The sequence below is a fragment of the Littorina saxatilis genome, linkage group LG1 (assembly GCF_037325665.1).
Source record: "Littorina saxatilis isolate snail1 linkage group LG1, US_GU_Lsax_2.0, whole genome shotgun sequence".
NCBI lineage: Eukaryota > Metazoa > Mollusca > Gastropoda > Littorinimorpha > Littorinidae > Littorina > Littorina saxatilis.
In genome coordinates, this window is record NC_090245.1 from 75531415 (window position 1) to 75557972 (window position 26558).

General features: G+C 40.5%; 1 protein-coding gene across 3 annotated transcripts in view; it reads left to right on the forward strand.

The window, feature by feature from the left end:
• The window catches only part of LOC138979351 (peptidyl-glycine alpha-amidating monooxygenase B-like), a 38416-nt gene extending 17716 nt beyond the window's left edge, over positions 1-20700 (forward strand). For 2 of the 3 annotated variants that reach the window (XM_070352041.1, XM_070352047.1), the window contains exons 9-24: positions 249-332; positions 647-723; positions 1322-1372; positions 2931-2983; positions 3291-3559; positions 3892-4371; positions 6191-6338; positions 7112-7222; positions 7651-7723; positions 8683-8822; positions 10218-10297; positions 12397-12600; positions 12954-13081; positions 14372-14555; positions 16085-16315; positions 20156-20700. In XM_070352041.1, the coding sequence (XP_070208142.1) occupies positions 249-332; positions 647-723; positions 1322-1372; positions 2931-2983; positions 3291-3559; positions 3892-4371; positions 6191-6338; positions 7112-7222; positions 7651-7723; positions 8683-8822; positions 10218-10297; positions 12397-12600; positions 12954-13081; positions 14372-14555; positions 16085-16315; positions 20156-20334 (2492 nt within the window). In that variant the 3' untranslated portion in view covers positions 20335-20700. The remainder of the gene's footprint in view (positions 1-248; positions 333-646; positions 724-1321; positions 1373-2930; positions 2984-3290; positions 3560-3891; positions 4372-6190; positions 6339-7111; positions 7223-7650; positions 7724-8682; positions 8823-10217; positions 10298-12396; positions 12601-12953; positions 13082-14371; positions 14556-16084; positions 16316-20155) is intronic. The other variant, XM_070352059.1, reaches the window with a different exon arrangement.
• The last annotated feature ends 5858 nt before the right edge of the window (positions 20701-26558 follow it).

The window sequence follows — 26558 nt, forward strand, 5'->3', positions numbered from 1 at the left end:
TTATTGAGGCTCATGGAAAGTCATGGAAAAGTCATGGAATTTTGTTTCTAAAAACCAGTGGGGACCCTGTTGTCTTACTCTTAGCTATTTAATTCAGGTGAAACATGCTAGTCACGTCACAGCTTCCAAGAAGTTATTTTGATGTTTGGAAAAGGTTGCAGAATTGTTATTATTTTAGGAGAACATATTGAATTATATTATTGCTGAGATGGTGAATGAAATCAATGTTGATGTGTATGTGTGTGCAGAGTACCATGTGGACATGAGCTGCCAGTACAACAAGCAAAACAGCATGTATCCCTTCGCTTACAGAACACATTCCCATGGCCTGGGTAAACATTGCAGTCTTTCTGTATGAATGCCGTGCTATTATACAGATAATATGCGAACAAATTCCTGAAAAAATATTCTTTAAGAGAGGTGCATTGTTGTGTGTTGGCAAGTGTTCATTCACCAATCGATGTAGGTGCTGTTCTGAAGAACAGTTTCAGTGTCTGTCCAATACTGCAATGCGATTAAGCATCAATATGAATTATTTTACAAAATGCAAATGTCAGATGCCATGAGCGTATGTGTCAGCATAAAGTACAGCAACTTGTACATGACACTGTTGGCTGGTTACTTTATGTTTTCAATGTATTTGCAGGAAGCGTAATCACAGGTTACCAGTACAACCGTACAGGCTATCACATGATTGGCAAGGGCAATCCTCAGTGGCCACAGGTATGTCCAGCCCTCAAAGTCCAACAAATGGTGTACTCGCCTTTGGCTAGTGATTCTAAAAATGTACTAGCCGGAGAGCAAACTTTACTAGCCAAACCAACAATTTGTTTCAGCAACTGTACTCGCATTTGGCGAGTAGATGAACATTTCTACTCGCCAGTTACACGTTTATACACGTTAGAATACTCGCCACTCTCACTATTCCTCCCGTGTTGGTCGGATAACAAGCGGTCCAGTTTTACATTGAAGGGGGTTCCTTGTTCATTGAAAACACATCAATGGGAAGATGATTTTTGAGACGTTTAATGTACAGTATTTGCAAGTTTTCAAGTACAGTAAACCCACAGCTTCTGTTTTGTGTTTAGAAAAGGAAGCATAGCTGAAAGCTGGAGAAAATGTTGGGCAATCCCATGAAATAGCTCCATGTTAGGGTTGTTAATTGTTACACTGAACAAATCTCAAAATGTTCACTCTTCTTTCAGTATGTGATGGCACTTTCACGGGGCTAATTCAGGAGATATCTGAACATTGTGTTCAAAATAGAAAAGGTCTATTCCTAGGTATTGTTAATGTGGTTTTTTTTTCTTGGGGATTGCAGGCTTTCTATCCTTCCAATGCCAGCATTGAAGTCAAACCAGGTGACAAACTGGTGAGTGATGACTTATAGTACTGTTGTTGATTCATGTTCAGATGAAAGAAGCATTATAGGCGGCTGAAACTGAAGGCATGTGTGTGTTTATGTGTTTGTGTGTGTGTGCACACACATATGTTGGCACATGTGTGTGTGTGTGCGTGCGTGCGCACACATTTTAATACATGTGTTCTTGTGAGTACAGCTGAATCAGCACAAGACATGAACTCACAGAATGAACTTATTCACATTAAGACAAATAACTTAAGTCAACAAGGAGCAGGAATTTATCCCCCCCCCCCACACACACACACACACTTGGACAATTATCCACCCCCAACCCGACCCCAACACATTGACACACACACAGACTCGCACAAAATTACATGCACTGCCCCTGCAGCCCGCCTATCCAGCTGTCACCTGTTGCGTGAAGGTAGATTTTATCACCAGTTTTAATGGGGGACTAAGCAGGTATGCTGCTGGTCATGAACAGCAGGATATTTTCCCAGTGTGACTCTTACTGACCAGTCTGTTTCGCCAGCTGTTACCTTTGCTAAGGGGCCTAAACCTGACACCCTCAGTTGAATGACCAATAGTAATGTCCCTTACATCCGCAACCTTTCTTGGAGGATTTGCAGTAGGCATTTCCTCTGTGTCAGTGATTGCGCTAGTATTTGTTCAAACCGGTACGCAAACTTTTATGATGCAAACATTTTCCAGAAAAAAACTGTAGGCTGGTCATTGGAACCAGTAAGAGTCCAACTCAGAGTACTGTTTTTTGTTTGTTTTACCAGCGAAAAAAACCCGGTAGTTCTAAAAATCAGCCGGTAGGTCATACCGGCAGCCAATTTTGTTCCGGTATTTTCTTGTTTCAGCCGGTAAAATACGGGTAATTACCGGTTAACGCCAATACTGTGTGTAAAACAGAAGGACAGCTTTCTTTCTTTGACCCTGGTTTGTCACCTGTTACCTATGAGTAGCGAGTGTTTAGCGTGCAGGGTCTGGTGAATGCCTAGTCACTACTTCCGTGAGCTTGAGCCGCTTTAGAGACTGACTGGTGGCAGGTGTAGGAAAGTTTCTAAGTGACATACATACAGCTGACTGTCAAGAAAGTATATTTGTATTTGCTTCCTTTCCAACAAAGACAGAAAATTATCATAGAAACTGGTGCATGCTTTAGTTATAGATACGTTTAAAAAACAATTCTGTTAGTCTGAGGAATTTTTTAATTTACACAATATCACCCTGTGCAAGAGAATGAGTCTGCATGTTGTAAAAAATTGGATGTACATTTGTGTGTGTGTGCGCGTGTGCGCGCTTGCTTTGAAATCGACTCTTTTCATGTCATGAGCAACCACGATATGTTGGATTTTTCACTGGCCCCGGAGTGTCCTCTGCTTAGGGAGATGATTGTCAGAATGAGAAGAATGAAAAAGTTAGACTGGCTGATTGTTGACTGGTTCAGGTGAAATAAAACTTCAGCCACATTGTATTATGTGCTTATTTTCAAATCAAACAAGTCTGTTGTTGATGATGCAATTAGTGTTTACGAATCTTTGTTGATGTGTTTTAGGTGGCTAGATGCACATACAACTCTACAGGAATGAATCACATAGTGCATGTTGGGTGAGTAACACTTTATCTCCGTGAAATTGTTTGTAACACACATGCCTTGCTCTAACTTTCAAGTTGTTGTAAAATAACGTTCCTAAGACTTAGGAAGAGAAGGACTGGTGTGAGAAAATGGGGCTGTAATGTAGCGGGACAGTGTAAATGGAAGGGTTTGAAACTGAAAGATGTTTCACTGTATTCTTTCCTCATCACCAGGGTGATGGAGAACAGTGAGATGGGCAACTTCTGCATCATGAAATGTGTGAAAAGGGAAGGTGTTAAACCGGAGATTTCACTGTATGTCCACCTTGCCTATTATCAGGGCCACTGGCAACGATGAGATGTGCAACTTCTACATCATGTTCTACACGGACGCCTCAGTGCAAAACCCGGCCGGGGAGTGCGGGGGTGTGCAGCTCCAGAACCTGGTGGACAACATGCCGGCTGACTCTGACGTCACGCTGCCCCCCAACCCTCTGTTGGACGAGAGGGCCCACGGCCACGGCCACCACCACCACTCCTCCATGACCCACACGCAGTACGTTGCTGCTGGCTCGCCCACTGCTCCTGGCTCGTCTGCTGCTCCCACAGGTACTGCTGGTCTTGTGGACTTGGTCCTTGATGTGGGTCTGTTCTTCATGCTTGATGCCATCATCATTATCATCATTCATCATGACCATCGTCCTTATCTTGATTGTCATCACTGTTGTCACAACTGTTACTGCTCTACATTATACAGAACCTGTAGTGAGGGGAGAGCCCACAGGTTACATCATCATCTTCATCATCATCATCATCATCATCATCAGTTTCCACAGATGCTTAGTTTAACCCCGTCATCAGTCGGTTTAACGCCTGTAATGGCAGGTACATGTATTGTTAACATAATCTTTATCACCAAACGTGTTGAAACTAATCTGCAGGGAACTTGCCAAGTCTGCTCTCACCACCAGCTTTTCAGAGTCAGGAGAGATGGCTCGACTCATCCATCGCTGAAAATTCTGAAGGCAGACAGCCTTTAGCACACTATTTAGCATCAAACAGAGCTGAAAACAAAGCAGACAGCCAGTCAGATGAGACTTTGCCCAGCTATTCTGACCCCTTGCTGGAAGGAGTGGATGACATTTACCTGCAGAAGCGAATGGGTGGAGAGTATTATGATGATTATGCAGCTAACGATGAGAGAGAGCAGGGAACATTTACCAACCCTAACTCAGGCCTCAGCCGCAATCGCAACAAGGCGTTTGAAGCCATGAACCAGGAGCTGAAGGGTTTTCAGCACATCAAGCCCCCTGGTCAATCAGGCTCCCCCGCTCGCTGGAAGCAGTACCCCCAGACCAACTCCAGGAAAAAGATTGGATCCAACAGGGTGGTGCCAGGTTCGCGTCAAGGCAACGGCGGGCGTGAGTTTGATGTTGTGAAAGCATCAGTGGAGTCTCATGTTGCATCTTGATTCCAGCCCTGATGGTTATCAGTGTCTTCACTTTGCTTTGTTTCACTGATCCCAGCCTACATTCTTTTTCAGCCCATTTTGTCTTTTACATAATTGCATGATTATTGCAGTGAACCAACATCTCTAGTTTGGATGGCTGAAGCCCTGATGTGTGTGCAACCCCACTGTGTGTTGTAGAACAGAGAATGTCTTCACCAAACCATGCTGGGCCTTTACGATGTAGCTTGCTTTTGTGATAGTTGAATCTATTGCTTTCACTTAGCACACATTTTAGCTGTTGTTGGTCTAATTATTAGGGACTGTTTGAGTTTGCACATCTATTTGTCTGATGTCAATAATATGACTGTTTCTGTTGCAGCTGGTGTAGCACTGCATAATCATGAGACAGTGCTATAGTAAAGAGAAAGCATTCTGTTTGAGTTGATGCTCTTTTGAGTTTTCCTTCTCTGAAATGTCATTTGTTTGCAGCCCACTGTACTTTGAGTGAATCTGTACTTAGCTCCTCCCTGTATTTGAGTAAACCCTCATTATTCACAGCCCTAGCACTCCACCTGAACATTTGTTGATGTTTCACCAGTGATCCTGTGTTGAATTTGATTGTTGTCTGTCTTTGTTGTTTGATATGAAGTGATGTTTTGTACATTAACTCATTGTCGAGTTAGTCTGTGGTTGCATGTTGAGTCTGTTTTATGTGCTGGTTATAAAACGTTTAGTGATTTACTTCTCTGGTGTGGAACATCGTGGGTAGATTAACAAATAAGAATGTGAGGTATGTAATTGTTGGTAATCGAGATGTGGTTTTCTTTTTCATGCCTGATTTCAAGGAGCATTTTACATTAACTTGATTAAGTCAAGTTTTCAGACAAGGGTGGTGGTGTACGTATGTGTGTATGTGTTGCTTGCACAGCAATTCTTTGACTCGGTCCGAACTATAGGATAACATTTCAGCTTGGAAGATTAAAAATTAGTTAATTAATTTGTTTATTTAAGTTGTCACTAAAATCGAAATTTCACTAAAAGCTTTAAACACATAAAAGTGATTGCATTATATTCCTTATCAATTCCTGATTCCAAAAATGTATTGATATGTTTACCCTGAAAATGTGTTCAGAATGAAAGAAAAATGGTTATGCAAATTAGGTCTGATGTTAGCGAGTCTGATGTTAGCGCGTCTGATGTTAGCGTGTCTGATGTTAGCGCTATAGCATGCTTCACCAAGACCATCTCAATTTATGGATTTGGGCTAGTCAGGTTTAAATAGTCTTGATGATGACTTATTTCAGGTTTTCAGTGTCATTCTTTAGGTTTCAGGCTGACAGATTGATTAAATGTTTTGATATTGCTTGATGTGACTTGTTTAGTTCTTAGGAAAGAGTATTGATGTGTTTGTGTGTGTGTGTGTATGTGTGGGTGTGAATAATGAAATCTGATATGTAATTCGACCAGAGTAAACAAATAAGAAATAACATGAAATTTAATATCCGATTCACAGTGTGGGTACCACAGCACAAAGGAGTACTGTGTGTGTATATATGTGTGTGTGTGTGTGTGTGTGTATATATGTGTGTGTGTGTGTGTGTGTGTGTATATATGTGTGTGTGTGTGTGTGTATATATGTGTGTGTGTGTGTGTATATATGTGTGTGTGTGTGTGTGAAAGGTGTCTGCAGGTGTATCTTTTATCTGTTCCCAAATTGTAAAGTATATCACATGTCACATTATCAAGTATATGTCAAGTGGATCACAAATAGCATCTTTCCTATGTTGCAGTGTCAGCAGAACCGTTGGAAGGTAAACTGGTCTTCACTGGAGCGTGGCCAAGCAATGAGATAAGGATCGGACAGGTTGGAGGTGTGGCCACCGATAAAGAGGGCAACGTCTACATTTTCCACCGAGGAGAGCGCATCTGGGATGCTTCGTATGTTGAGATTGTTTGTTTACCTCTGCCTGTCTCTCTGTCTGCCTCTGTCTGTCTGTCCGTCTCTCTGGGCCTGTGTCTATTGGAGAGAGTGTGTATTTTGTTTCCCTCTGTCTGTCTCTCTGTCTGCTTCTGTCGGTCTGTCTGTCTGTCTGTCCGTCTCTCTGGGCCTGTGTCTATTGGAGAGAGTGTGTATTTCTGCCTGTGTGTGTGTGTGTGACTTTGTGTGACAGTGTAACCAGTACACTATTGGTGTGTGCTAACCCTTCACAGTTTTTGTCTTTTGTGAGATCATTTCAAGATGAGGAATTACCTACCCTCTTAGTTCTTCATGTTGAGGATTACATGAAACGTGATGAGTAGTGAAGTTTACATCCCTTCTTACATGATGGGAGGGTTTATTCCAGGATGTTATCTCAGATCAAGATTGTTAACAGATATTGCTTTTTTGTGTGTTAGAACCTTCTTCACTTTACTGTGATAGACCTAAATGTAAACAGTATCAAACACGGAGACCACCATGAAAACTGAAAAAGGAAACAAAACTGAATGTGTCCCGAATAACCACAGAGGTTGAAGGACATGAAGCCCCAACAAGCAACCAATCCTTCACAATGTAGAGTCTATACCTCTCAAGATGCATAAGCTGGTCAGTGGCAGTGTCTGTTTTAGCTATCACATGCTCATCAAGTTATTTCATTTTTGTCAGGATGAAACCAGAAAGGTGCAGAGTTGTTACATTCAAACATTGTGTGTGTTTTGTTTGTGTGCAGGTCCTTTGACTTCGATAATAATTTCCAGTTGACCAACAATCCCATCATGAATGACACTGTGATCATTTTCTCTCGAGACGGAAAATTTATCAGACAGTTTGGCAGCGGAAAGTGAGTACTCTTGTCACAAAAAAAGTAGGAAGGGAGGGGGGGGGTTGAGTAACAGATTATGCAAGTGGCCATGCTCTGTTTTCTCATGTTATTGTAAAGAATAGTTGAACATAATTTCTTTTATGAGTGCTTGTCCTAAGCAAAGGGGTATAGCTTTTTGTTAGAGGGTACAAGCGAAAGGGGACATACAGGCACCAGTCCATGTAAAAGTAGCTGAGCTTTCAGCGCTTGCCACGCAGTGTTGTGCATGTGGCATTGTGCATTTTTTACAAAGCACACTATTGCAATGCGCCTGTAGCTGTTCTTCAAGTACTTGATAAGTCTTAAGTCGTGTTTGAAAACATAGCTTCAGTTCCTGTTTTAAAGTTCAATTTGAGATGAATTGAAAAACGAGACACATGAGTTTCTTGGTGTTTTTGTGTGTGCAGGTATTTCATGCCCCATGGTATTGAGGTGGATGATAATGGTAACATCTGGTTGACTGATGTCGCTCTGCATCAGGTACAGTGTGTGTGTGTGCATGGGTGTGTGGCTATTTTTGGGTGGAGGTGAAAGTTGTGGAAGGGCATTTTATGCTTGTTCATGGTTTGTAGTGATACCAGAAGAGTGGAAGTATTACCATAATTTTGTCTCCGTTCTTATATGAGCGGCTTTTGTCCTTCAAAGCAGAGAAAAAATTCCATAAGACAAAAGCAGGTGCAGGGGAGGTAATCTGTACAACAGAATCAATATCTTAAACTCAGGGATGATGATTTGTCCTGCTTTTACTGTTAGACCTGAAGATAATTTTCAGTTTGTGTCGCCAGTACGCCTTTCCTATAGTCAATGGTTTCAGTAATATGTGACAGAAGACATTTGCCAATTTTTGTTCCACCACTGTTAAGAGATGTAGCTTGAACTAATGCTGTGTTTCGACCTTTGTCAGTAGAAAAGGAGCCTCCTTTTCCACCGCTGTTCAGAGATGTAGCTTGAACTAATGCTGTATTTCGACCTTTGTCAGTAGAAAAGGAGCCTCCTTTTCCACCGCTGTTAAGAGATGTAGCTTGAACTAATGCTGTGTTTCGACCTTTGTCAGTAGAAAAGGAGCCTCCTTTTCCACCGCTGTTAAGAGATGTAGCTTGAACTAATGCTGTGTTTAGACCTTTGTCAGTAGAAAAGGAGCCTCCTTTTCCACCGCTGTGAAGAGATGTAGCTTGAACTAATGCTGTGTTTCGACCTTTGTCAGTAGAAAAGGAGCCTCCTTTTCCAACCCTCTCTCAAAGACCCTGAGTGCTTTCTCACATGGTCTGTCAATAACACCTGTACATTTACCTTCATTTTTCTCCTTTTTAAGACCTAACTATCTTGAATTTAGGTGGTGGTAAGATGGCCGTATCTCACCAAACAAGACCCGAGAGGTTTGGGAGAGTTGCCAAGCAAACGGTTTTTGATACTGATGATGTTCTGTTTGTTGTTGATAGGTATTCCGGATACCTCGTGACGGCACAGAGCCCGACCTGACACTGGGTGAGCGTTTTGTTCACAAGGAGGACGCTGCTCACTTCTGTAAACCCACGGATGTCGCTGTCCTCAAGTCAGGAGAATTCTATGTGTCTGATGGGTCAGTGCTATGTCGTGTGCATTGTTTTGCTCAAGGCAGTCCTTAGTTGATCCCGAAGTCGACTTTGCGAAGACTTCCAGAAGTCTTTATCGAAAACTCAATGCTTAAGCTCCGTGCGGCTAGCTTCACGAAGCATACTTCGCGTAGTCGACTTCGCCCAATTCACGACGGGCTTTAGCGTTAAAGTCACTTGGGTGTGACAGAGAATGTGGATTACAGTAATGCACAGGGTTTGAAATGTGCATCTCCTTGTAAACAACCTGTAAAATTGAACCTGAGAGAGAATATGCAGTTTGTCTTTGAATTTTTAGATTGTGTGTGAATGAGAGAGAGAGAGGGAGGGGAGGGATGGGTGTATGTGTGTGAGGGAGGGGGGAGAAAGAGTGAGACTAGGGGGGGAGAGGGGGGATGTGGAAGGGGGAGAGTGTGTGAGTCAATGAGAGAGAGAGAAAAGGGCGAGGAAGGGGAGAGAGAGAGAAAGGGAGGGGGGTGTGGAAGGCAGTGGTGGGAGGTTGAGGAAGGATAGAGAGGGAGGGGAGTGAATGAGTTGGTGTTTTGGAGCAGTGTACTGTTAGAGTGATATAGTGCTTAGTTTTACGGAAGGATCAGTAAGGTAGGATTTGTACTTATTAAAGGCACAGTAAGCCTCCCGTAAACCATCACAGAGCTCCCCGAGCGTCTAAATACAGTACAAGCATACTTCCATTTGAACGCTCACCGAACGGGAACATCCTGGCTGCTTTCTGTCGAGCGTGAGACATTTTCAAAGAATTTATTTTCGTAGACTTGTTCCGTTAACAACAACGGCGCCTCGTTTTTGCGCTAGACCTAACTTTTAAAATCTAAATAATAAATTGACAGCTTGTTACACAAACATTCTTTAATCATAAAAGAATTCGTTTTTCACCAAGACAAGATCAGAACAATTCGAAGTTGTGAAAGTTTAAAAAAAGAAAAGCCCGGAAGCAGGGTCACGCAAGGGTCGTAGCAGACGACGGCCGGTTTATCAGTGCAAATCGCCGTTCCTCTCAACAGTCAAAAGCCATCGCTAGAGTTCTTGTGAACCACAGCCGTTGTTTCGTGCATAAAAAAAACGTGCTATTGTAGATAAGCTCACGTCGAGTCGCATTCAAATGACTAACTATGACGACTGCATTGTGAAAAGGGAAAACTGGATCACACGGGTTCACGATGGCTCAGGGGTAAGATAAACCACGCAAAAATAAATTCTTTGAAAATTGTTCGCTCTTTACGGAGGGCACCTAGGATGTTCTCAATTGGTGAGTGTTTAAATGAAATGGTGTTTGTACTGTGTGTAAAAGCCTGACCGTATCTGTGATGGTTTACGGGAGGCTTACTCTGCCTTTAAAGATGCTGTTATGTTATGTTTTCCAGGTACTGCCACAGCCGTATACTCAAGTTCTCAAAGGAGGGCAACTTGTTGAAGCAGTGGGGAAGAGGGAATCCCTATGCACGTATGTCATGGTGTTATTTGCGGCATTAAGGCAATACTTGACATAAAAACCATATGATTGCATCTAATGTTTTGTTATCCAGAGGACTAACCTCAAATCACTTTCACTAAATACAGCTGCTGGTATGTTGGTTAATGTGTGTGTGGCTTAGTCTTGTATACATGTAAAAAAAGAAAAAAATTGTATGTGTCAAAAAAGACTTAATTGAAATCAGTACAGTAGAACCCCTCTCTAGCGACCTTGAAAATGTTGACAAAAATCGGTCCTTATGGAGGGGGGTCCTTACAGAGGGAGGGGGCGGGGCCACAAAGAAAGTCACCTCAGATTTTCTTAAAAAAAGAAAACAGAGAAGTTTGAGTTGCTGACGACCGTTTCCTCAAGCAAACTGCTTCGATTTCATGTTTGACATTGTCGATGGTGTCCACCAGTTCTGGTGCATGTTTCAATGCAAAAAGAGTTAGTTTCTGAGCAAGCATTTCTTTACAGCAGTCCCTGCAATGATGAAGGCCCTCCGAGAAAGAGAGTGAAAAATCGGCCACCGTTCTCAGCATCGCGTATCTGTGTGTAACCTCTTTCATTGAAAAGATACTCTTGTTTCCCTGCAGCCTTGACCAGTGAGTCGGTTACCTAATCTGTGAACCAAGTTTCAAGTTTCAAGTTTTATTTATTCCAATAAAACCCCGTGAGGGTACATGGAAAATTAAAAAACACAATAAAAACACATTTCATTCAACACCAAATAAAAGGAACCAAACCTTCAGTTGTGTTGCTTTGTCAAAAGTTAGACACAGTCAACTAGTTTTGCTCTGAGTGAACAGTGCAGCTGGCCTCAATTAGCCGGTGACACCTCTCTGGCCACAGCACCAAACAGTACATGGCTGGGGGGAGAGAGAGAGAGAGAGAGGGGGGGGGGGGGGGGTAGCTGGCTAAACTCAGTGGGGTGTCCGGTGTCACTGAAGTCAGCAGGAAGAGCATTGGAGAGAAATAGAGAGGTGTACTCTTCCAAACATCAGTTGTCAGCGCTTAGGGTAGTCAGTGAGGGAGAGTGAGAGCGGTTTGTGTACAGTCCGACTGAAGAGTGAAAAGTCACTGCCACAAGATCGGCATGCAGTCAATAAAGCCAGACAAGAAGAATGATTATGACATGCGGCTCTATCTGCTGGTTTTTTATTCAAACTGGTTTTCAACGCTGCTTTGGTATGATGTCAGTGCATGGTGAGTGCGTTCACTGCCTTGTCACCACTTCCCCACCTTTTTCAGAATGTTTTCTTGGAGTTGGATAATTCTTTGAATTTGCGATTTTCCAACATCAAGACTTTTTGCAATCGCGATGGCAGTTTCTCCCTTTTTGTGTCTGTTCACAACATTCACTCGATTCTCGAGAGTTAAATATTTTCTTTTCTTTGTAGACGCCATGTCGATCTCCACTGCTCTTCTGTCCAAAGACTGTCTATTCTGACTGAATTGAACGGTGTGTGTTGGTCACGTGAGTTTGTTTTCTCGATGATTGGTTTGTGATGTTTACTTAGCCCACCCAACCATCACACCTCTCAGCGGTTAATTAGTGCCTTTGCTTACGCAAGACGGTTATAACTGGTTATAACCGGTTTGTCAGTGATGCGTTACGCTGACTGAGTCTTGGCTTTGTCTGACAAAGTCGTTACACAAGCTGTTAGGTCGGTCCTTAGACGTTAGAGCGGGGTGGTCGCTACACTGGTGACAACTATATAAGGAAACACATCGGTTAAAAAAAAAAGGGTCGTTGTGGCGGGGTAGTCCTTAGAGAGGGGGGTCGTTGTGAGGGGTTCTACTGTACTTGTATTTAAGCTTATTACTTTCTCTTTCCAAAAGCAGCTCAGTTGTAAGGGTGAACTAATTCTTATTTTTGAAGTTACAGTCGTTAAAGAAAAACTAAACTAGGGTCTTTCTGAAGGTGGATGTGGGCAGGTGGTGGCTTTTAGGAGGTGGTGACAAGGGCAGGTTTGACTGGAAAGGAAGAAATTGTCTTTGATGAAGCGAGTTTTAAGTTTTATTCAAGACATACTTTCAACATCTGTGAGAAGGTGGGTTAGGGTTGAAATGGTTGGTTTTGTCTTCAGGTCCTACAGGCATGGAACCATCTCCAGGTGTGTTCGCCATTCCTCACAGTGTCACTGTGGCTGAGGATTTGAACCTGGTGTGCGTGGCTGACAGGGAGAACGGTCGTATTCAGTGCTTTGACCTTGACGGCAATTTCCAGTACGTCATCAAGTATGCTGAATTTGGACCTCGCCTCTTTGCTTTGGAGTTCTGCCCTCGTCACGGTGAGTGCTTGGTAACTGGTGGCCCTGTTTTATTATGATGATGCAGGTGCTTCTGGTGTGTTAGTGGGGCATTTTGGGAGAAGAAGAAGGAAGAAAGCGAGCTGAAGTGGCTTATGTGCCGTCAGGTTCCTGTGTACCAGGATGTGCTGTGTTACCTTTGTAGCCAAACCATAACTGAAAAATGGGTCATACTTTGAACCTTGTACTTGAAAACTAACTTCCGATTGGTGGACGAGTAGGTGAAAGAGGGGTTTGTGAGAAGGGGAAGGCCTAGGGTGAATGCAAGGATGAATAGAGTCTCTGCCATTACATTAACTAACTGAACTCTGTGTGTTTCTCTGTTTTGTGTTCAGGAGGGCTACTGTTTGCTGTGAACGGGCCATCGTATGATGCCATGAAAACTGCGACCGTTCAAGGTTTTACCATCAGTTTGGGAACACGCACACCACAATTGCTGGAGATCTGGAACGTCCCACACCAGGTATGCTTATAAGTTCAAAACGGTTAGTCTCAGCTTGCTGAATTTATACATGGCACATGCCGACAGGTGGTATACATTCAAGGTCTGTTGCATGCTGAGAGTGGTCTGCATCACGAATTTCATGTGCTGAATCATCACAAGTGTGCAATGATGACAATGATGGAATGTGGGTTTGTTGACACTGAATGTCGGACACAATATCTTCTTTGACAGAATAGCTTTTTTCTGGGGTAGGCGAGAAAAGGGGGGTTGTTCAGGTTGTTGTTGCTGTTGTTTTCTGGGTTTAGCGTTGATTTCAGCACCCTCTGCGTCTATTCATAGGTAGCTTGCGACAAAATCTTTGTTCTGTGGCTGAATTGTCAGTAGTACTTAAAGTACCTTGTAAACGCCAAGTATCGAGCAAACGCCCACCCCCTACTTTGGGTCAAACACCTCGCAGAGGTTATAGTACATAGTAAACGCCCACCTCAAACATTTGGATCAGTGGGAAATATTTTGGTATTGTTTTATTCAAATTGTATTGTAAAGTTCTGCATGCGCTGTAGACATTTCCTCAAAGTGAATTGACAAAATGCTGCGATACAGTCATGTCTTTCAGTTCAAACTCTTACCAATGGTGTATCAAAATAACAATGCCAGAAGAGGATAGAGATTTGAGAGAATGTTCTTGGGCTGAAGAGGTCGACTTTTGGGGATCCAGTTAGTGAACGGGCCGGTGTTTGAATAGACTGTCCATTTCATGGCAACAAGAAAATGTAACACACTCATATTTATTTATTTATTTTTGTTCTTGGTGGCTTTTTATATAATTATATTTGCATAGAAACACATCCTATTCACATGTTCATACCAGCTGACCAAAAAATGCTCTTGCTAACCAGGAACTGATCATGCACAGGGTACAATACCTGGTAAACACCCGCCTTCTACTTTGGAGCAAAATTGGTGAATAAGGGGGGTGGGCGCTTGCGAGTTTAAAGTCGCAAAACAATTACGGTTTTGCTTTCCTCTGCTTACACCCTTTATAAAATGAGGGGATTTTCGGCGGGCAGGGCTTCAAGTGTGATGGATTTGAAGTTGTGCAAATCGCACCTGTAGAACAGCCGCCCTGCTTGGTTTTGTGCTATCTCGCCCATGGGATGATAGTGGTTTACTTTACTTTATTTGGTGTTTAACGTCGTTTTCAACCACGAAGGTTATATCGCGACGAATGATAGTGGTGTGATGGAAAGGAATGTGAAGAGATGTAGTTGGCAGACACTTCATAAGCTTGTCAACGTCATGCTACAGGGTCTGCAGAATCCGCACGATGTAGCGGTGGATGTGGCGGGTCACAGTGTGTATGTGGGAGAGCTAAGCCCAACAGCTGTGTGGAAATTCCAGCGAGAGGGAGGAAGTCCTGCCATCACCACCACCACAGCCACCACCAAGACTGTGACCACAGCCAAGAAATCTACAGTCACCCAGATTGCAGGTACAGTGCAACTCACCTGTGAACATCCTGCTTTTTCACATTTTCTGTTCACAACATCTGTACATTTGCCTCTATTTTAAGACTTCATCCCTGTTAAGTTTCATTTTCTCAGAATAGTAATGTATTGTATTTTGAGTTCTGTGTATATTGAAATTTGGTAGATGAGAAACAACAACCTGTACTCTACTATCAAAAAGTGAAAGAGGCCGGAGGGTGAACGAACACATCTACATTTATATTTTCCTTCCAAAGTATTCTCCACTTTGGAGTTTTTTTTTATTTTATGGTTTTCCTGCATTCCCCAGACAATAAAAGGATAACAACATACCTTGACACTGTATTTTTATCTTCCATCTGTGAGGTTTTATGTTACTCTGGCTGACACTGACAAAATGGATAACAATACATTTACATTGATCATTTTAGTTCCGTCTGAACTGTCCTCTGCCTGTGAGGTTGTATATGTTGGGGTAAATGATTTTAATTCTGAACGATTTTTGTTGTACCTAAATCTGACTGATTTTCCCATTTACATCAATGACTTAGTTCTCACGTAATTACAACCAAAAGAATGCCTTTCATACAAGCGTCGTTCATTGGCTGGTTGATGACACTTCTTCGCGGACCAAGCGTATCGTAGTGACAGTTATTTGCATCATCTGCACTGCAGTGCAAAATTGTTCCTGATGTCTGCTGCATTGTCACAGCTGATGAAAGGGAAAAGTAGAAGTCTTTAGAGTAAGCTGATGACTTGAAGTTTCTTGCAAAAGACGATATCATTTGATGAACAGAGCTTTGTTTACTTCATATGGTTGTTTATAAGAGGTTTGGGAAGTATTTTTTGATAGTTTTCACTAAATTTGCTGCACATTTTAAATCGAAATTAAGAAAATCTCATCGGTATGTAAATCCTACCACTGCGCAGAAAGTACAAAACGCTGTACAAGATCCCAGTAAAATAAAAAAAAAATTTCGTTTATGATTCTTAAAAAAATATAGGAACACTTCAAGATATCAGATAATGTAGTTCTAAATCATTTAGATTGGATCTTGTGTTGATAAAGTTAAAGCAGCCACACCACCAACTTTACAACAGGTACGCACATGAATGAATCGACACTGACCTTGCAAGTGCGGGGATAAGTGCTGGTGTATGGGTGCTAATAGTGTTCCTGTTTGTCTCAACGAAAGTTTGTACTTGATCATTACTAAGATTACACGCACAAAACCATCTGGAAAGAAACATTACGTTATGCATCATTTTGGTCGAGTAGATTCCGATCGGATTTAAATACCTCCGGTCAGATTTAAGACACCACACCTACCTCAAATGTTTATTGATAACCTCTCGTTTAAAAAAAGTTAAAGTAAACATATTAAAAACAAGAACTGCTTAGGGAATATGCTGATCTTGCCAGACATTGACATCTACATGTATGCTAAACTTTGCGATTTAGAGCCCTGAGAATGAAACAATAATCTCAATCGGTCGGAATTAGATACACTTACCCTACTCCTTCTGTCTCCAGACAAAAAGGATAACATTGCCCCCAGTGGTGGTGAGCAAGGAAACAACGATGTGGAGAAAGATGACACTCGCAAAGAGGCACTAGCCAATGAGCTGTCCAAGGATGGGATAGTGGTGGAGGAGGAGGAGGAGACATCGGACTTCACCCCCTCCATCATCATCGGCGTTCTCCTCGTCATCCCTGTTGTCCTTCTGCTGGTCATCACCCTGGTGATGCGGGTTCATCACAAAGGTATGTTTGTATCACTTTTATGTCACCCTACCCTCACCAAACCAGTCTTAACTCGCAGCAAGATGAAGAGAGCTACAGGCAAAAATAGTGCATAGGTCAAGTCAGTCTGGGGCATTCACTCTTCAGACACCAAACGTCTATATGTTTATATTGTTTTGCCCTTAAAGTGTCACTTCGTGCCGTTGATTTACTAAATCCTATTTTAAACTGAGACAATTTTGTCTCAACCCTGGCAGAAGCCCTCTATTGTGTTGTGTACTGCTGGAAGCTTTCTGTCTCGCCTTTTTCATGGTGAATATTTTGTACAAAAACATGTGATAGTAATAGTGTCAAATTACGGGATCAAGTTCTTATGAAAAAGGTGAATGCAGCCAGAGCTTAAAACTTCCAGGGTTTCTTGACATTTAGATACGACACAAGTCCGTTCACTCCTGTCTTATTTCAAGGTCAGGGTGGAGCCAACTTGGGGTCATAAAGTAGGAAACAATCATGTTTTTGAAGCTAGATCTATGAAACTTCAGACACTTTCAGGGTAGGATGACTTCCAGACATGAGGCAAGTCTGGTTTACCCTCGTCAAATTTGAAGTCCACAGTGAGATCAAGTCCACATGGACTATCATTATCAAGTTTCAAGTTTTATTAGTCAAGTCCACATGGACTATCATTATCAAGTTTCAAGTTTTATTAGTCAAGTCCACATGGACTATCATTATCAAGTTTCAAGTTTTATTAGTCAAGTCCACATGGACTATCATTATCAAGTTTCAAGTTTTATTAGTCAAGTCCACATGGACTATCATTATCAAGTTTCAAGTTTTATTAGTCAAGTCCACATGGACTATCATTATCAAGTTTCAAGTTTTATTAGTCAAGTCCACATGAACTATCATTATCAAGTTTCAAGTTTTATTAGTCAAATCCACATGGACTATCATTATCAAGTTTCAAGTTTTATTAGTCAAGTTCACATGGACTATTATTATCAAGTTTCAAGTTTTATTAGTCAAGTCCACATGGACTATCATTATCAAGTTTCAAGTTTTATTAGTCCATAACCCATGGGGGCATTTTGAACAATAAATACAATCAATACAATCATGATATATGCTGATAAAGTAAATAAATGGAGGGGGGAAAAAAAAAAAAAAAAAAAAAAAAACAAGTCCAAAATATTCTTCAGCAATTTCTTTTTCTTAGTAGCAAACAACTTTTTAAATTTAAGTGCATTAGGTTTTTTCCAATAGTAAGGTGGTAACAACTCGGCTCTTTCTTCTTTGAAAAAATCACAGACAAATAAATTATGAAATTCATCACCTATGTCTTGTGATACACATTTGGTGCAAATTCTTTCTGACCTCGGGATATTAAGATAGCGTTTTTTTTGTACAGGCAAATTGTTGTTTAATGTTCTAAACTTCATCATTGAAACACATTGCTGATATGACAAGTGTGTGACATAGTCTTCACATGCCAAAATATCTTTAAACATTCGATAATTCCAAAACATTTTTTTTTCCAATTTCTGTAAACCAGTTATGGATATACTGGTCATACAAGCTTCTTTTTACTTTCTTTTTAAACCATGCGCTTGAGTATTGAACATTTTCTTGAAAAGTCCAAAGGCCAGAGAGACCAATTTCATTTAAAATTTTTTCAATAAAACATAAATAATCAGATTCAATCATCTTGTTGATATACAATTTATAAGTAAAGCAATACACAATACTTGAAAATTTATTTTTATGAATAGGACATTCTCAAATATTTTTTTAAGCTAAAGCTTTAAAACAGTACACACTCATAGGATTTTATGAATTTCAGACATTATCCAATTCTGGTTTGTTCTAATATTTTCTAATTGGTTAAATTGTTTTTGATTCCTATAAGGTAGGACAAAGGTGAGTCGAACAAGCATTTGCTCTTGTATCCATGCGTTCACCACATTTTTTTTCTAACAGCTAACATTTTTAAAAGATAAGTGGGAATGATGTTATTTTGCTCCTGGTGGCAAGGTTGGATAACTTCTTGACTGGCTGGTTGTTTTCATCACTTTTTTCTTTCAGAAAATGTATCTCAATACTGCCATTTTCATTTTTCAATTGTTGTTAAGAGTGTTCTGAGTAAAGCACTATTCTCTGGTGAAATTGTATTTTAAACACTACATTTAACCCCTTTTTAGAGGTGAAAGAGCAAAAGGCATTTTTTTTCTGAAATATTCAGTGTTTTGCGTTTGTGAAAAAAATGTGTGTGGCAACTGTGCATGATGCTGAATAATCAGTGGACAGTTGTGGGCATCAACTAAGGGATTTTGATTTGACTGCCATGTGCAGTTTCAGGAAGTTTGGTTTAGATGTGAAGGGAATGTGCAGGGGATATGTAAAATATTTGTACAGCCAGTTTTTTCAAAATGGCTGTAAGTATTGTGACTAACTTCAAACAGCTATAACTTAAAGTTACGGAATTTGTCACGTCCAGGTGCACGGAGTCCCTAGGGCTTTTAGTCATGCCTCGGGCAGCTGTCAATTTGAAAAAATACCAAGTTTCGTTGACTTTCATGCAAGGAGTCAAAAAGTGCAAATTTTTTATGAAATAGTCTGTCACCTGGCAAGAACGAGTCACCCCCGACCAGGCTCACATCAGGTCCCGCACATGAACTAATTACATGTACGTCAAAAGCCTACTTGGAAGTCTGTTAATCTTGGCGAGAGGGAGAATTCTTTCTATTTTGGGTACTTTCCGTCAAGACATAGTGTTTGATTACGTAAGAAAATAGTAACAGATGGCATGTGGGTCCATTTTGGCATACTGCACACAGCCTTCAGACCCAGAACGTAATCACAAGACATGTTAATTACATTTTGGCGGGAGATGCGAACTGACAAACCACATAAAGTTTTGTTTGGCTGGCAACACTATACGTATGTGTAGGCATCTGTGAGATAGTTGTGTAAAGCTTTTGACTGTTTATATTGTAATCTGCGACAAAAAGACAAATCGATGCCTCAGCAATGCTGTGACCCCTGCACTGTTTGTCCCAGAGCTTTCATTCATGTATTGAATCAATCAGCAAAAGCTGCACATTTGAGAAAAAAAAAATCTCAAGACAACCAAAATTCAGAATAAGACTGGTGTGGTGAGAGAGGGTCACATGTTGCATGTGAATACATGTAATTGTAGAATTGTACCTATCTGTAACTCATAGACCCAAACACTGGAATAAAGAACAGGTCATATTATTATGTAGCAAATGCAAGCTTAACTCGATCCTTTTCAAACTGGTAACCTGGCCAAAGTAGTAAGTCAATCTAAAAATCAACACAGCCATTCAGTTATAATAACAGGTAAAATTTGTCACAGGAAACACAAGCAGGTAGAGCTAACTGTTTGACAGTTTTGGTTCCAGTACTTTTAGTGTGTACTGAGCTTTCACTGAGGGGACATATTACCTCCTATTTAATGTGTGTGTGCATGTGAGTGTGTGTCTGTGTGTGTGTGTGTGTGTGTGTTTGTGTGTGTGTGTGTGTTTGAGAGAGAGTGTGTCTGTGTATGTGTCTCTGTGTGTGTGTCTTTGTGTCTGTGTATGCGCATGGTCTTTAGCCCTCTGTGGTGCTACAGTGGAATCTGCGATGAAATTACCCCTTTGATATCAACCCAAAGTGTCCCTTCATTTATTGCAGGTGGCCTTCGATGAGAGAAACTCTTAAATTTATGGGTGAGCAGAAACCACAAAATGTCCTTTATTGAGAGGTGTCCTCTCGTTGGAGGGGCCTGACATAACAGAGACTACTGGAAGAGTATATTTCACGTGCAAAGTAACATTGTTCATGATGTGTGTGCAGGTTGGAACACATGCTTCTCCGGAATGCGTACTCCTAAAGTTTTCAACATGCAAAGCTTCCTGGGGAACTCTCACAAAGGATTCGACAAACTGAGCCAGGAGGACAGCGACCACGACGCCGACGTCTTGAGCGACTCTGACAACGAAGAATTCAAAAAACCAATCAAGAGCAAAGCATAGTCTGTTGTGTATGCACATGATTCAGGGGGGGGGGGGGGGGGGGCAGAATGAAGGGTATGAGGGTGCACTCTTGTTACATGACAAGTTTTTGGACAAACCCTGTATGGTAGATATAGTAGCTTTAATGGTTGTCTTCTTTGATGATGTGATTATTTTTGCAGTCCAGTTGTTGTGCATAAAGAGATGGGGTGGGGAGAGGGTAAAGGGGAGGGTCGAGGGTTGTGAAACAAGGAAAAACAAGAAAGAAAAGTAGAGGTGGATGGCTGGGGGGAAGATGAAAGAAAACCGAGAAAGCCAAATTGAGAAAAGAAAAGAGACAGTGAGGGAAATTCCGCTGAATATATTAGCTGAGCAGGCTGGAAGATGTGATATAAACTCCAGGGTGCAAGTTGTTTTCCTCTTTGTGTGTTTTTACTCTTTGAAAGCGAAGTAAGCAGAAGCATAAGATGTGAAATAATTCCAAAACTGTCCTTTTGCAAGTGTGCTAAAATTTGAATCCTGTGGGTTTAACAGAGACTGATTGTTATTTATTGACCTGGACAGCTGAAGGTATGGGGTCAGCTTTTTTTAGGGGGGGTGGTGGGGGTGGTGGAGGGGTGTTTTGTATATATTGTTGTTGCGATTTCAGAACCATGGTGTTTCAGATGGAGCAATATTTTTACACATGTTATTTTGAGTGTTTCAGAGTACATCAAATGTAAAGTGGTTTTGGATCTTCATTTTGAAGACAATCTTTCATTTAGAGCTTCTGTTTGAGGCTTTATTTGGTTTTTATCTTTGTGCAATGTAACTCATGGATAGACTTCAACTTTGTTTTTAAGCAAATATTGTATATCATACATACTTTGGAAAGTTATTTCCATAAAATCCAATCCGTATCGGTTTGAGGAAACTTGAGTTGTTTGTGGAGAGAATTAGCATGTCTCTATGTACGTGCGATATCATTTATTTTGACATATCTTTTCAAAAGAAATACACCATGATGTGATGATTTGTTTTTTCTTTCATTTGTTATAAATTATGTTTTGCTTTGCATCTGACTTTTTGTGTAGTTGTGATTATTTCACAGTTATTGAATTTTAGTAAGGTATACAAAGCTTCATCAAAAACTTGAATTGTTTCAAAATTCTCTGTGAAGATTGTACAAACCTGCAAGTCAAACAATTTCCTTGATTATGGCATTATGTTGATGACAGGACTCAATTCCTTCAATGGAGTAATTATTAGCGTCGTTAATGTTACACTTCCAGCAAAATGTCTGTCTGTCTGATGTAATTGTATTTTCTTGTTGTGCAAAGTGTCCGATTTGTCTGTTTATATTGGTAACAAAACAGCTGCCATTTTGATATCACACCCCCACTTAGGAGAATGAAGAACTCACAGCATTATAAGACCGTTCTAACTGTTGTGTTAGTGCAAGCAGCATTCCAAAGTCACAGAATCTCTTTCTCCTTCCGTTTCCTTTTAACAATGTACACACCTTCTTTAAATCCCTCTTCCTCACCCCCCACAAAAAAACAACCAAAAAAAACCCCAAACTGCCAGTGATGTAGTTCACGGAACAGCTTGCTTTTTGCTCCAGGTGTATGTTGAACATTGAATGGAGGTCAGATCAGTGAAGTTGATACTATTTGGATGACGGAGCCACCAGTTCTCTGTGCCAAGTGGTCATGCCAATGTTGAATTTGGGTGTGTAAATCAACAACAACAGTAATACTAATATATGGTGTTACGAGCAGCTATTCATATTGTTCATGAGGAACTTGTGGGTTTCCATGCAGTGAGCACAGTTCAGTCAAACATGAAACATTGGTTCTTCCAGAGAGGAGACAGTAGGTCTTTGTGAGAGGAAACAAGTTGACAAAGGTTTACTGAAGGTCCTGCCTGTAGGCAGCAGCAAAATCTTTTCTTCCTTCCGCTTCCCAAAATCCTGACCTTTTACGAGACACCCCCCCCCCCCCCTCACCCCAACCCACCCTCACCTATTGCTTCTGACTTTCTTGGAAAAACTGTCTCTCTGGACCTTTTACCGGTTTGCATATCAAACCACATTTTAGTTTATCGGATCAGTGATTCTGGATATTTAATACAGCTATTGATCACAGAAAGAGCAGCATATCAGATTAATTATGTCACTGGCAAATATTTGGATGAATCAAAGTCAAATAAGCTCCCTAATCAAAAGAAACAGATGCAAAATCCACCAGAAATATGTGTGAATTGTTACAAGGACAAACCAAACACAAGGTACCACTCACAAAAGGTTAACCTATTGGAAATAGGTTGGGATTATTTTTGAACTGGGATGACTTTCAGAATCAAACACTGAGCCTGATAAATAAATAAAAATGCTGTAGCAGGTGATGTTGATGTTGTGTCTTGTCCAGTGTTTTGCTGAAATACATGTTGGTTTTAACGCTTGCATGTTTGTCTTGTACAGTTGAAATGGCAAGTCTTATTTAATTCATCAATGATGTCTGGTGACTGCACTTATTGTACATAAACACGTTATATGATTGACATGCATCAAAGAGCTCTATTTTGTATCTGAGTTTTATCTCATCATTGTGTTGAAAACTATGCCAAACCACGAAACTTGAGTGAACCCGTGCTGAAGCACGGTTGTAAAGCAGGTTTGTTAACTCATTTATTCTTTTTATGTTCATTGATTGTTTTATTTGTGCGTTTTAGATTTTTAACACTGTCTGTAGCAACTTGGCAGATAGAATTCTGCAATTCTGACGAAATGCAATTCACTTCAAACCGTGAGCTAAAACTTAACTTGATGTTACCTTCAGCTCATGAATTATAAGGAAATGCAATTCACTTCAAACCGTGAGCTAGAACTTAACTTGATGTTACCTTCAGCTCATGAATTATAAGGAAATGCAATTCACTTCAAACCGTGAGCTAGAACTTAACTTGATGTTACCTTCAGCTCATGAATTATAAGGAAATGCAATTCACTTCAAACCGTGAGCTAGAACTTAACTTGATGTTACCTTCAGCTCATGAATTATAAGGAAATGCAATTCACTTCAAACCGTGAGCTAGAACTTAACTTGATGTTACCTTCAGCTCATGAATTATAAGGAAATGCAATTCACTTCAAACCGTGAGCTAGAACTTAACTTGATGTTACCTTCAGCTCATGAATTATAAGGAAATGCAATTCACTTCAAACCGTGAGCTAGAACTTAACTTGATGTTACCTTCAGCTCATGAATTATAAGGAAATGCAAACTGTTAAAGTACAGATGCATGATTGTGTTAAATTGTAGCACAGAATATCCCTGAAGATAAGAACATGCAAGTTGCTAAAGTACAGATACACTGTTGTTTTAAATATTAGCACACAATATTGTCCCCGCAATTTTGAGCTAGTCCATTTGACTTGTGATCAAGTAGAAGTGTCTAGTCTGGCATAGTTTATACAAGTCTTGTGTCGAGTCGGACACAAGTTTTACTGTCTTTCAGTGCATTTTTCAGGGAATGTTGCTTGTGTAAAGATGAAAATGCAGGGTACAGTTTAAAAATAAGCATTGTACGGTTGCTCATCGGATGAGTTAGTGGATGTGCTTAAAACTATAAAAGCTTTTGCCCTGTATTGCTGCCAACAAGTAATTCGTTTATGAACTACAGCCATCATTTGTCTGTATTTAGTTTCTGTTACTATTTAGAACGAGAGAGGGAGTATTTGCACACAGTTGTATCAACCAGGGTCAGTTTGAAAAAGATACAGGGAACTCAGACCATATTTTACCTTCAGTTTTATGCAGATCAAGAGCAGCTGTGGCGTCCCAGCCAAAGTTTTAAAATGTTTGTTACGCTTCGCTTCAAGCACCATGGATCTGGTATTCCTTATGTTCTTTGGACGTACTGTTCTGATTTTTTTCTTTTTCCCAGCTGGAACAGTTGGTTGTTAGACCAGTATTAATTGAATTATCTTGGACTTATTTGAATACGCAGTACCTCCGGTTGAAATAAGTTGCTGCTTTACCTTTTCTGGACGGCATCTATCAAACGTTCAGTTCCGTTACAGTTACCATCCCAAGTACAGTACCTTATAATCTTTATCGCCACAGAGCTGTCCAGGTTAACGTTCACTTGGAAAATTCCAGCATCCTCTCACTTAAAAACGTGTCAAAGAAAATCAACACAGGCATGGGAATTGTCCGCCGATCGGCGGATTTCCGCCGAATTTGTTTTTTGTTCCGCCGAAAAAGCAAAAGTGTCCGCCAAAAAAATAAAGGGGTGAGGCACACAAAAAAGGCACCGGTTACTTTTGCCTTTGCGCAAAAGCCCGCGAAAACTTTCTGTACTTTGTTCACGCACTGCTACCGCCCGCCTCAGTTACTTGAACTTTTATGTTTGAAAGTAAACCAGATTGCACAGATTGTGTTACAAGTTACATTTTCCTGTTTGTCTCAACAGATCAATTTTTTAACAAATTTAAACCATATAATACTTGTATATATTTTTTTTCTTCAAAAAAGCAAAAATTGGTACTAAAAACTCTGATTCTAAAAACAGAATTTAATGGCAAACTTGGAGCTCAGATGACACCAGATTGCACCATCTGGGTTCTTTGGAGAAATTTTTTTCCGAGGGGGCATGCCCTCGGACCCCCCTCGTAAGGCTAGGCGCTTCGCGCCGTCTACTTAACGCTTCGCGTCTTCAGTTATAAATTTTCAGCCTTTTTTACAATTTTCAATTCCCATGCCTGTCAACAGCAGGGTAGTCTTCTGTGCAGAGTGGGAATTTCTTTTGCTTTTTGAATTTAGTAGATTGCCATTGATGTAATGGTCGTTACAGATTAATTCAACAAAGAGTTGTGACTTTGCACAGGTATATACTAGGCAGGCTGTTGATTTTCTGCATGTGTTGAGGTGGAAGGGAGGGCTTATCCTGCATACAATATTCAACAGATCTGTGGTAATCAACTTGATTGCTTGCAAAAAGGAGGAACATTTTAGCCACTGCTGTTGCCAGGGATTTGGGAGTATTATGAAATGTTTGTATCAATAGCCTGGCACGACAAAGAAACTATCATTTTTTGTATTGAGCATTGTTTAGATCATGTTTTTGTGTCCTCATTTCAAGAAGGACTCCTTTTATATTTAAAACACCAACATTTCTAGAATTAAAAACCTTGCATGGTCTTTTTGCAAATACACTACAGTAATTTTGTTGAAGCTTGAGGTTGAATTACATGGAATCTAATTTCATTTCATTTTTAGGCCAGGTAATTTGAAAGAAACAGGTTTAGCTGAAACAGGTTTAGCTTTTGAATTGTCTATCTGCAATTCTCACTCTCAAATGGTTTTTTTGCATTGTCTGTTTTTTCTTGTCTTCTTACATCACGAACATGAAAATATCTGTTAAGTCCTTTGTACTGGAAACTTGCATTCTCCCAGTAAGGTAATATATTGTACTACGTTGCAAGCCCCTGGAGCAAATCTTTGATTAGTGCTTTTGTGAACAAGAAACAATTAACAAGTGGCTCTATCCCATCTCCCCCCCCCCCCCCCCCCCCCCCCCCCCCCCCCCCCTTTCCCCGTCGCGATATAACCTTCGTGGTTGAAAACGACGTTAAACACCAAATAAAGAAAGAAAGATGAAAATATCTGTGTCATTATAGATTACCATCATTATGAACTTGTGATATGCTGTGTATATTGTGATTTTGTTATTATCTTAACCAGTGATCTGTTTTTTGTCTTGTCGGTTTTGTGATGTAAGGAGGTAAGCTTGTTCCTATCCACTTTGATGAGCGCATATTGGACAAACGAGCAATGTGTGTGTCATAAACAACTCTTAATTCCTGTCAAAGTTTCTTTGGTAATTAATGTTGAAAGATTGCGTTAAAATGTTCTCCTTTTGTAGTACATGTTATAGAAGTTTGAATGAAAATAAGGTTGACATTTATGTTACATTCTGTTGGATTTGCTGAGTGATACTTTAAACTGTTCTTCTTCTGCGGTAATACATTTTGTAGGAGTTTAAAATAAAAAGGTTGAGGTTTCATGTTTTAAATTCTGTTTCCTGAGTGTCTAAGAATGGTTAACAAACTTTCTTCTGTGGTAGTAGATGTTACAGAAAGTATAATTCAAAATAAGGTTGAAGCCATTTGTTGTATTGTGTTAGATCTCATAATTACTGTTCAGTTGCTGCTCTTTTTTCTTCTTTTGAACTATGTAGTTGAAAAATAAGGAATGGTCTTG